General features: G+C 36.8%; 1 protein-coding gene across 1 annotated transcript; it reads left to right on the top strand.

The window, feature by feature from the left end:
* Window positions 1–516: 516 nt before the first annotated feature.
* On the top strand, window positions 517–12786 carry LOC311257067 (phospholipase A and acyltransferase 3-like). Its single transcript, XM_084352515.1, has 5 exons — window positions 517–568; window positions 8101–8177; window positions 8605–8713; window positions 8851–9119; window positions 10773–12786. The coding sequence occupies exons 2-5, from the start codon at window positions 8163–8165 to the stop codon at window positions 10791–10793; spliced, it is 414 nt and encodes a 137-aa protein (XP_084208641.1). The 5' UTR covers window positions 517–568; window positions 8101–8162; the 3' UTR covers window positions 10794–12786.
* Window positions 12787–13032: the final 246 nt, after the last annotated feature.

Below are 13032 nucleotides of genomic sequence, written 5' to 3' on the forward strand. Positions count from 1 at the left end.
CGAGCTTCGTTACCGAAAAGCTGAGTCACGGCAGGTCAGTGGACCCATCTTTTACAAACAAGACTCAAGGGTTAGCAATGTTAGCCAGGATGTAGCCAGTTGTTTTTTGAAAGTGTGATTCCAGTTGCCTACGATTCAGCACGTAGTTCTGATACAGGAGTCCTCCTATAAATCCTTGTGAAGGTCAGAATTGTTTTTGCAATAATCTTTTTTTTAGAGAGATGTTAATTAAGCTTTCATTTTGGAGGCTGCAGTTTTCTGTTAAAATGTTTGGTAGTGTACTGGAAGGTTTTTTAAGTTATTACTTCAATGAGGGCAGAAGCAACAGAAGCTCCTCTCTGTATAATGTAATACGTTCTGCCTAAAATGTATTTATTCATCGATTTATTCAAGCTACATTTGTGTTATTAGTCTGTGTAAGATATAGGACATTGTGACCTTTGGGTGATGCTTTTATTCTGAAGGTTTCCTGCTCCAGAAGAATAAACAATCAGCTCACTGCGACACAATTGAAGTCTGGTGGTGGGCTTCTTGGAGGTGTCTCAGATATCGGACATTATTGTTAAAGGTAAGAAAACAAACTGTCAAAACATCAACACAAAGTGTAGTGTAACAGAGGGCTGCTATGATTTTTAGTTAGAAGAACCTGCAGCATCTGTATTATTTTGTTTATTTGTTAAAATCTTAAAGGGGTCTATCAGGGGCGACTTTAATCTTGAAATGTCAAGTTTATTCTGGACTTTTTGTATGGTTACGTACTGGAAATTAAAACAGAAAATTAATCAAAGTAGAGGAAAAATGTGTTTAAAACAGGAAACAAATAAAATACCCTTCAAGAAAAACTCAAACTAAACTGAAACAACAGATGATGAAGCCAAAACTTTTTCAGTTTTAATTTCATGTTCACACAAAGAAATCAAAGTTGTCTTTAACACTGACACTTTATATGTAGCCCTTACAAAGACACACTCAAACTACTGTAAACTAAATGTATAAAAACTAAACTAAAAACTAGCAAACAAACTTCTTAAACTAAACTCAAACTAAGAAAAGTAACACCTGTTAAAAGAGTTTAGATAAAACACTGAACATTATAATACTCATGAAGGCAGGATTTAATGCAGGACTGTTGCATTAAACTACATTAGTTTGAACTAAGTGTACCTAATAAAGTGGCTACTGAGTGTATTGATGGGACTGAACTCACTAGAAGAGCTGTTATGATGTCACACAACATCTGGTTATAATGGATGATAGAAAATATGTCTGATTATTGTTATTACACTTATTTTTATTCACCCATTCATATAAAATTATGTTATATTTTTTGTGAGAAGTACAAAGGAACTATACAACTAAAAGTTGTAAAATGATAAATAATTGAACCTTGTAAATTGTTTCCTGAGTAAACCAGTCAGCGTTTGTCCTTTTGTGTTTCTTTTAATGTGAGATATATGAGATATGCTCTAACTCAGTGGTTCCCAAATGGTGTGGCGAGGTGCACTGGTGTGCCTTGGGAATTAGATTATTATTGTAATATACAAGGAAACAACAAGTGATGAATGAGTTTTTAATTTACTATATCCTTTGTTGTACACATTTACTTCCTCATACAGAGGCCTCATATTTAGTTCATAATCCTGCCCAAATTCTTTCTGTTTATCTCTTTTAATTCATAGCTGAAGTCCCAGGTATAATTTCCAACAGCGTGATGTCTGCCCCAACTGAGAAGGTCACGGTGAGCAAACAGAAGCTGCAGGATGTGGTGGGAAACAGCAAATGGAAAATCAACAGCAGCCTGGACTACAAGTACAAGCCCCGCTCAGTTTGCATCATTGAGAAGGAGACGTTCATGCAGGTGAGCAAATGATGCCGTACTCCCTCTGATGCAAGAACTGTGAGCACTTTGTAAACGAGCTGTGCTTCCGAAAAGCTGAGTCCCGGCAGGTCAGTGGACCCATTTTTTTACAAACAAGACTCTTTTTGTAGCTGTGGTGAAAAACAGAGAAGGGTTAGCAGTGTTAGCCAGGATGTAGCCAGCGGGGTTTGAAAGTGTGATTCCAGTTACCTACTGTACGATACAGCACTTAGTTCTGATACAAGAGTCCTCCTATAAATTTTTTAAGAGAGATGTTAATTCAACTTTCATTTTGGAGGCTGCAGTTTTCTGTTAAAATGTTTGGTAGTGAGTGTACTGGAAGGTTTTTTAAGTTATTACTTCAGTGAGGGCAGAAGCAACAGAAGCTCCTCTCTGTATGATGTAATACGTTCTACCTAAAATGTATTTATTCATCTATTTATTCAAGCTACATTTGTTTCATTAGTCTGTGTTAGATGTAGCAGTGGACATTGTGACCTTTGGGTGATGCTTTTATTCTGAAGGTTTCCTGCAAAATCAGCTCACTGCCACACAATTGAAGTTTGGTTCTGGGCTTCTTGGAGGTGTCTCAGATATCGGACATTGTTTAAGGTAAGAAAATAAAACATCAACACAAAGTGTAGTGTAACAGAGGGCTGTTATGATTTTTAGTTAGAAGAACCTGCAGCATTTGTATTATTTTGTTTATTTGTTAAAATCTTAAAGGGGTCTATCAGGGGTGAGTTTAATCTTGAAATGTCAAGTTTATTCTGGACTTTTTGTATGGTTACTTACTGGAAGTAGAGGAAAAATGTGTTTAAAACAAGAAAAAAAAAAAAAAACCCTTCAAGAAAAACTCAAACTGAACTGAAACAACAGATGATGAAGCTAAAACTTTTTCAGTTTTAATTTCATGTTCACACAAAGAAATCAAAGTTGTCTTTGACACTGACACTTTATATGTGGCCCTTACAAAGACACACTCAAACTACTGTAAACTAAATGTATAAAAACTAAACTAAAAACTAACAAACTCTGGTAACTTCTTAAACTAAACTCAAACTAAGAAAAGTAACACCTGTTAAAAGAGTTTAGATAAAACACTGAACATTATAATACTCATGAAGGCAGGATTTAATGCAGGACTGTTGCATTAAACTACATTAGTTTGAACTAAGTGTACCTAATAAAGTGGCTACTGAGTGTATTGATGGGACTGAACTCACTAGAAGAGCTGTTATGATGTCACACAACATCTGGTTATAATGGATGATAGAAAATATGTCTGATTCATTTTTATTCACCCATTCATTTAATTTTGTTATAATTTCTGTGAGTAGTACAAAGGAACTACAACTAGTTCAAGTTGTAAATGATAAATAAATGAACCTTGTAAATTGTTTCCTGAGTGAACCAGTCAGCGTTTTTGTGTTTTTTTTAATGTGAGATATATGAGATATGCTCTAACTCAGTGGTTCCTGAATGGTGTGGCAAGGCAAACTGGTGTGCCTTGGGAATTTGTTACAACCATAGATTATTATTGTAATATACAAGGAAACAACAAGTGATGAATGAGTTTTTAATTTACTATATCCTTTGTTGTACACATTTACTTCCTCATATAGAGGCAAAATCTGTACCCTAAAAATGTCCTTTAAAAACCGTCCAGGGAGCTAAAAATATATGTACAGAGTGATTAGATAACACGATGCTATAGAGGCAAAAGAGGACACAAACAGTTTGAAAACCACTGCCCTAACTAATAAAAGCTTTAAATAAAGGCTACTAAGACTCTTTTCAAACACAATTCCCACATCAATGATGCATCAACATTACATTTGCTTTTCTCTTTATCTCATGTTGTGTGCTAATGAAATGATTTGTTCCTGCAGGTGCTGAGAGTCATCTGGAAGGTGAAACCAGTTAAAGGTTTACAGACAAAACCAACGCTGACATGGGCCAATCACAGGTTAGGAAATTATCACTGAGTCAGAACACTAAACCGTCTTCTTCCACTTCTTTGTCTTCTCTGTCTGTGTCTTCTTCATCTTCTTCTCCTCCATCATCTTCTTATTAGAAGACTAAAAGTCTTTTTCTTCATCTTCTTCTTTGTCTTTATCTGTGGTTCATTGGCAATCTACAAACCAACTTTACATTTGCAAACTGCCATCTACTGCATGTTAGATGCTGCACTTGTTCAGTCAATGGAGGCAATTCAGCTCAATGTTATCTGCTTTATTTATCAGCTCTATGATTTAACTTTAAAGTCTTATATTATCTGTGAAGTTCTCAAATGTCCTTCAGTTGTTTCCAGACAGTCTGTTGCAAAGTCAAACATTTTTCCTGTATGTTCCAGTCCAAGTCTGATCAGAAACCAAAGCCTGGGGACTTGATTGAGATCGACCGAGGTCTCTATGAGCACTGGGCTGTGTATGTTGGTGATGGCTGGGTTGTTCATGTGACATTGCGAACAGGCGGTAAGTCCCCTGTCTGGACTGCTGCTCTCTAATCCTGACCTGTCTGAGTCTGAAGTAATATCAGCCTGCTGTCACTGTAACATTTACAGACCAGATTATCAAATTAGATTGTTTGTTTGAACTGATTCGTGATTAATAACCCATGAAAACAAACATGTTGCAATATTTAGTTCATAATCCTGCACAAATTCTTTCTGTTTCTCTCTTTTTGTTCATAGCTGAAGTCCCAGGTAAAGTTTCCAACAGCTTGATGTCTGTCCCAACTGAGAAGGCCATGGTGAAGAAAGAGAAGCTGCAGGAGGTGGTGGGAAACAACACATGGAGAATCAACAACAGCCTGGACGAGAAGTACGAGCCCCGCCCAGCTGACATCATTGTGGTGGAGGCGCTCAGGCAGGTGGACAATGTGATGGAGTACTCCGTCATCAGCAAGAACTGTGAGCACTTTGTAAAGGAGCTGCGTTACAGAAAAGCTGTGTCCCGGCAGGTCAGTGGACCCATTTTTTTTACAAATAAGTCTCCTTTTGTGGCTGTGGTGAAAAACAGAGAAGGGTTAGCAATGTTAGACAGGATGTAGCCAGTTGATTTTGAAAGTGTGATTCTTTGGTTTTTAAAATTCTATATTTCCCAGAGTTGTGAATGATTTTAAAGGACTTTAGATTGTCAAGAAAACTCAACTCATCATCTAACTTAAAGATGTTTGTCTCCCTTCGCAGGTGCGTGTGGCACGAAAATCGGCAAGATTCGGTCTGAAACGACTGGTCATTTTCGCTATACCTGTGGTTTTAACATGTCTTACTATTTACATCATAACTAGAAGGACATTTTCCTCCACCTCACCTCCCATCTGAAACTTTCCACTTTTTAATCAAGATGCCAAGATGAATTATTTTTACACTTTTACATTAAAAAAATTTTAAAAAGATTTTTAGTTTTATTTTTTATTGATGGATAAGAACTTCAAAAGAGTGAAAAGCTCCTTGAATCAAATCTGAATGTCTCTGAAGTCCAAAATGTTTATTGTTGCCAATACATGATAAGACAAGAATGTCTTAGACAATAAAAATGAGCTCATTATATATCACAGACAGCCTTGTAATGTTCACTCTCTTTATTGTAAGAGCACCTCCATGAACTCAGGGTCATGATGACTGAACCAATTCAACACTTCTGTGCTTGTCTTATGACACATCCCCGCTGATTGTTTGACAATTTAGCCACAGTTTATAAAGTTCTGTCTTCCTCTGACATTAAATTGTTTGTCATTGTTTTGAATAAAGAATAATTTGGATGATTCTGGATGGTAGTCTTTCTTTCTGCAACATTTCACACGGCGGCCATTTTCTTCTGACGTCATGCTCAGTGTGGGAAGCCCAAATAATGTGATCAAAAGGATGAAGTCGTATGCAGGGAATCTGACAAATAGTTATCATTTCACAGCTCCCTAATCAATCAGCTACTGATAAGACAATAGATATTGAAAATCTGGGGGGATATAGGGCCATACTTCAAGATAGAACGACATATGTGATGATCCATTAGTTACAAGTGGACTACAGCTAATGTTAGCATATGTTAGCTAATGTTAAATTAGGAAAAATGTTTGACTTTGCAACAGACTGTTTGGAAACAACTGTAGTACATTTGAGTGCTCTCTTGGTTAAGTATCCAATGAATTACAATATTCCAACCAAGATTAAATAAAAGCACATGTGACCTTATTGAGATCAGGAAGAGAAATAAAGCACCTGTTCTTTGAGATGTTCCTCAAATGATTAAAAACACGCGTCAATTACTTTGTAACCTGATTTTCAAATTAATGGCCGAGATTCTTTTGTAAAATCATAAAAACACAGTGTATCGCTGTAAAAAGTTAGTGTTGGGCTGCTATAAAATTTTAAGTTGTCTGAATATGAGAAGACAGGTTGAGGTAGTTTGATTGATACAAATAAATGAACTTTATATTAATTCTGTTGTACTTTAATTCTTCAACTCACAACTTCTTTCAACTTGAATCCCAAAGCTGACAGCTGACAGTTCAGTTACCTAAAATATCTAGTTGACCTAATTTTGCTGTAGATGCTACTATCAGAGCCTCTTTGACTACTTAAGGGGGTGGAGACTGAATTTAATACTAAACTTTATCATAAACAACCATAACTTAAAGGTCATATTGATAACATCTTTATGGACACAAATTATTTTTTGAAAATAAAACATCTACAGAGCTTGTAGAAAGGTGCAGGATAAAATTATCTCTTTTTCTTAAAAACATTATTATGAATTAACAACTTTACAATGTTTGTCTGGTCCAAAGTGAAGGTCAGAATTGTTTTTGTAATAATCTTTTTTTTTTTTTTTAGAGAGATGTTAATTAAACTTTTATTTTGGAGGCTGCAGTTTTCTGTTAAAATGTTTGGTAGTGTACTGGAAGGTTTTTTTTAAGTTATAACTTCAGTGAGGGCAGAAGCAACAGAAGCTCCTCTCTGTATAATGTAATACGTTCTACCTAAAATGTATTTATTCATCTATTTATTCAAGCTACATTTGTGTTATTAGTCTGTGTTAGATGTAGGAGTGGACATTGTGACCTTTGGGTGATGCTTTTATTCTGAAGGTCTCCTACTCCATAAGAACAAACAATCAGCTCACTGCGACACAACTGAAGTCTGGTGGTGGGCTGCCTGGAGGTGTCTCAGATATCGGACATTGTTAAAGGTAAGAAAACAAACTGTCAAAACATCAACACAAACTGTAGTGTAACAGAGGGCTGGTATTTAAGTTACAAGAACCTGCAGATTTTCATTATTTTGTTTATTTGTTAAAATCTTAAAACGGGGTCTATCGGGGTCGACTTCAATCTTGAAATGTCAAGTTTATTCTGGACTTTTGACTTTATTCACTTCCTCTCATTATTTTTTCTCACCCCTGGTCCTCACACCTCCAGCTGGTTTAGAGAGATGGAGAGTAAACTTTTTGGTGCTGTGGATTTAGGGTGTGTCCGTTATTTTGTTCAAGACTTGTTTTTTAAATCAAACCGAAACTAAAATGAGCTGACCTGACAACATGAGCAGCTAAAACTTTTTCAGTTTTAATTTCATGTTGACACAAAGGAATCAAAGTTGTCTTTGACACTGACACTTTATATGTAGCCCTTACAAAGACACACTCAAACTACTGTAAACTTGTAAACTGAACTCACTAGAAGAGCTGTTATGATGTCACACAACATCTGGTTATAATAGATAATAGAATGTGTCACAAAGGAACAACAACTAAATGTTGTAAAATGTTAAATAAATTAACCTTGTACCTTGTTTCCTGAGTAAACCAGTCAGCGTTTTTCCTTTTGTTTATTTGTTTATATATATATGTGTGTGTGTGTGTATATATATATATATATATATATATATATATATATATATATATATATATACATATATACATATATATATATGCTCTAACTCAGTGGTTCCCGGATGGTGTACAACCATAGATTATTATTGAAATATACAAGGAAACAACAAGTAAAAATCCTCCAGGGAGCTAAAAATATATGTACAGAGTGATTAGATAACACGATGCTATAGAGGCTGAAGAGGACACAAACAGTTTGAAAACCACTGCCCTAACTAATAAAAGCTTTAAATAAAGGCTACTACGACTCTTTTCTAACACAATTCCCACATCAACGATGCATCAACATTACATTTACTTTTCTCTTTATCTCATGTTGTGTGCTAATGAAATGATTTGTTCCTGCAGGTGCTGAGAGTCATCTGGAAAGTGAAACCAGTTAAAGGTTTACAGACGAAACAAACGCTGAAATGAACCAGTCACAGGTTAGGAAATTATCACTGAATCAGAAAACCGTCTTTTTCCACTTCTTCGTCTTCTTTGTCTGTTTCTTCTTCTTAGTTTTCGTCTTCGTCCGCTTATTCATCTCCTGCTTCTTCTTTGTCTCCTTCTCCGTCTTCATCTGCTTTGTCGTCTTCTTCATCTTCTTCGTTGTGGTCTTTTGTCTTCTTCTCCATCATTTTCTTCTTCATCATTTTCTTTGTCATCTTCGTCGTCTTCTTCTTCGGGGTCTTCTTCTCTGTTGTCTTGTTCATTCTTCCTTCATTCATCTTTGTCTTTATCTGTGGTTCATTTGCAGTCTACAAACCAACTTTACAGTTGGATACTTAACCCAGGTTATATCAGAGAGTTCTCAAATGTACTACAGTTGTTTCCAAACAGTCTGTTTTTTTCTGTATGTTTTAATCCAAGTCTGATGAGAAACCAAAGCCTGGGGACTTGATTGAGATCTTCAGGGGCTTCTATCAGCACTGGGCTGTGTATGTTGGTGATGGCTGGGTTGTTCACTTGGCACCCCCCTGTGAGTCCCTGGATTGCTTGTTTGGACAAACCGATTCATAATTAATAAACCACAGATATGTCGCCATAATTAGTGTATAATCCTGTGCAAATGATGTCCCTTCTTTGTCTTTCTTCTGTCATCTTTTTAATTCATAGCTGAAGTCGCTGGTGCTGGGGCCAAAAGTGTGAGGTCGGTCACAGCTGAGAGGGCCGTGGTGAAGAGAGAGCAGCTAAGTGATGTGGTGGGAACCGACAAGTGGAAAGTCAACAAAGACCTGGATGAGAAGTACGTTCCCCACCCAACTGAAACCATTGTGAAGGAGGCGCTCGAGTTGGTGGGCACCGAGCAGCCGTACGACGTCATTACACAGAACTGTGAGCACTTTGCCACGGAGCTGCGATACGGAAAAGCTGAGTCCAGGCAGGTCAGTGGACCCATGTTCGTCTTTTACATTAAAGAAACCTTTTTGGGCCTGTGGTGGAGTTTGTGTAAGTATGAGAAGTTTAATTCATGTCATGATAAGAGAATAGTAATAGCACACACAAGAAACACTATAAAGGAAAAAAAGATTTTTGCATAAATTTGAAGGTTTTTCAGTAAGTTCAATCGGTCAGACTTTACTGAGGTCACTGCACCCAAAATCTTTTGAGCAAGTTGCCTTTAAAAAGTTGGTAGTTTGTCCATTACGAAGCACAGCCAGCTTGTTTCATTTATTAAGGTTTAGTTTAATTTAGGTTTTTCCCCCCTAACTTTCTAACTTGAATAACACTAACACAGCGAGCAGTTTCCTCTCTTTGGTATGGGCACCTTCTGTACACAGGACAATAAATAAATAAATAAATAAAAGACAGAAATCCAACAGTTAGGCAAAGATATAAGTGATAAGACTGCAAATTAAGGATAAAAATACAATTAAAATATGAGACAAAACTCTTCTTTTTAGTCAAAGTTGGGTGAACAAACATGGTGTAGTGGAAAAGAAATGTGTGACATATTGTAAAGCTCTAATTTAATGCACCAAAGCCTGAATCAAACTGGCATCAGCTGACTGCAGACACCTCCACGTTGGAAAAAAATTTAAATAAATATATGAATACTTTAGTGTAGGCTGTCAGTGCATCATCCTCTGAGCCCCACAGGGTGGCGCTTCTAACACACAAGCTACACTGTCCCTCTGAACTGACTATCAAGCGTCCTACATCACATTCATTGCTCAACTCAGCACTTGCGGCTGCAGCCGGCCATTCATTTGTTCATCAACACTTGTATTGATTTGCGGACAGTGACATGACTGGTAAGCTAGTCTCGTTGTCTAACATGCTGTTGAATTAGAATTGGTTAATTCTACGGCAATTTTTCTTTCCCTTGCCTTTACAGAAAAATTACACCTGAGAAACACTTGAAACTTACATTGTTTTCATATTTCATGATAAAACAACAGGTTAGAACAGAATCTTATGTTACTGCTTGTGAAAAACGTAAAACTTTTTTTTTTACATTAATGGTCTTTATTTCTTTCTGGCAAGTGACCATGGTATAACTGGGATAATGCTCTTCGATGTGTCCGTAATCAGGAATCAATGGACTCCACAGAAGGTTTCCTGATTCTGGACACCTCGTCAGGCATTATCTTTTACTTAAAATATAGAAGACATCATCAGGAAAGATTCATTTCCATAATTTTCACTGGTGTTTTCACAGTCCACCAGCCATTTATCAAAATGGAGACATGGATTCTGTTTCACTTAAAGAATTAATAAAGAATCAGAACTAAGTCAAACCAGAAAATATTATAATTTGATAATATTTGAGGAATTAGTCACCATAATACTTATCATATCAGTTACAACAGATTCATTTACTGACCTGCTTTTATGATAAGGATCAAGAAATCCATGTAAACTCCTCAAACTCTTCAAATCAAAATCTACATTTCTGCTGTCCATTACTTTAAAATTTAATATGTGAGTGACAGACCCCCAGAGATGTGGATAATTAAAATTTCGTTTGTCAAGGATGTCAAATTTTGTGGCCTTCATGTCACTGCTCACTAACTAAAAGATGTTTCCCTCCGCAGGTGCGTAGGGCAGCAGTATAACAGCTGGAACAGCAGCTGGTGGATTGGGGTTTTTTTGTTTGTGGAGATTGGTGAGATCTCTGTTTCGTGACAGAGAACAATAGATCATGAACACACAGTGATTGAAGTCCTGGGGCGCTTTGGGTATCAGGGCTGTGTTTTTTCCTGACTTTAAAAGATTTGTACGACAAATTACGGTTAAGCAGTTATGGGTGGTTTAATATGTTGAGATACAGGGTACAAAGTTTACCACTAGCACTTACATCATAGCACTTATGTACTTTAGGTATCCTTGATAAATAGCAGCTACTTTGCTCAGATGAGGGCTCCAATGTTGTTTCTATCTTTTCTACTTTATCGACGGTGATATGTTGTGGTTTCTTACTTGTGACAAATGTACTTATTGTAAGTCGCTTTGGACAAAAGCTTGGTGGAGGGATTGTTTTGAATAAAGAATAATTTGTGTGATTCTGGATGGTCATCTTTCTTTCTTTCTGCAACATGTGGTCCCCTGGCACACAGTCGCAATTCTTCAAACCATTACGGCCTTGATCGCAGTCTGGTTTCAGTTTTTAATTTATTTAATCATAGTTGTATCTGTTCACTTATTTCCTTTATTAGAATTCCAAAGCATTTCAATTAGAAGCAACATGTTGTATTATTATATTAGTATTGTTGAGTTGTAGAGACAAGCCACCTAATTTCATACCCGAGCACTTTGAACTTGTTTTTCTGAATCTTTTGGCTTTTTCCAGGCCACTAAAGGTCCTTACAAATAACAGGACACATCATATCACCTGGAAAAACACTTTCCTGTTATATTTTAAACTGAAGAAGTCCACAGAGGTCCAAATGGAGATCTTGATATTGTAACCTTTGTGTTGCGGGAGTAGAAATCTTAGGATATGGATACCTGCCCCCCTTCTTGTGAATTCTTGGCTGATAAATTTGCTGAAGATGTATACTGTATGATTACCGGCTTTACATTTAAAGAAAGAAACATGTTTAATTTAATTATATTTATTTATAGAATAGCTCACATGCTACATGATTTGATTTCTCTGTAAAACGTTGCATCCAGTCTTCCTCAGTCCACCAACACAGCATAGTTCTTTACCTGACCTGAACACCTCATACCAGGACATTTGCTCCAGTGGAGACAGCTGTCGATTGTGTCAGCCGGCTTTTTAATACAGCATCTTACATCAAACCTTACAGGACCACATCCAACACGGACAGGGGATCTGGGGCTACACTGAAAGCATCGACAGACATTTCAGGTCCACTTTTTAAAATGTGCTGTTAAACTTCTTGGATGTGATCCTACAGAGCAGATCTGCAATTAAATAAAAGGCACAAATAAAAGAGTAAAAGCAACTTTAAGGGCACTCCTTCACCCTGACCACACCCAAGACTGTCAAAAATGACTGATGGGTAATTCTTACTTGCATCAATGATCCCAAGAGGTTTTAGTGAAGGTTTTATCTGTGGGATTATACAGGTACAAATGCACGACGGGCGCTTCAAAGATATCAAAATAAAACTGATCTGAACTGAACTTTGATTTCATAACCCCTCCACCACAGCACAATCCCACATAGATCACAGGAAAAGGCATGTAAACACATTTGAAACCAGTTCTCCAGCCTCAATTTAACTACTTATTTCCCTCCTGTGCTCATCATGTGTCTGCAGTGCCTGTTACACATTTACAGATCTGAAACCAGTCGAATGTGTCACCTGTCAGGCCAGTTCAGTACAGTGAAATACAGTGTTGTATGTGCAAAGTGAAGTCAACACAATCGACGTTGTTTGCCATGAAACCTTTCGTTGTTGTTGTTAGGCCACACAAATACACAAGTGCATGCATTGATCGCTTTTATGTCTTAAATCTGTAAGATAGTGACAGCTGAACTAAAACATTCATATCCAGAGTGTGTGTGTAATAATTCATGTTTCAATTCTGTTATATATATTTCTTAATGTTTAAAAAAAAGTGTCATTTTAAGACCAGATGCACATTAGTAACGTTAACTACAACAAAATGGCAACCACTTGAGGGGGCACATGATTTGAATTAGAGCAGTGTTGTGATGAGAATGCAATGGAAAGGGGAGATGAAATGCCACATTCACATATATTTTCTATGGAGGACATGGCTCTCAGGAGCGTTTTAACTCTCAATGCATGCTGGAAAGCTATTATGGTAAATAAATTGATCATACTGTGTAGAGACACCTGACTGATAATTTGAAGTCAA

The sequence above is a fragment of the Pagrus pagrus genome (assembly GCF_965226575.1).
Source record: "Pagrus pagrus genome assembly, chromosome: 5".
NCBI lineage: Eukaryota > Metazoa > Chordata > Actinopteri > Spariformes > Sparidae > Pagrus > Pagrus pagrus.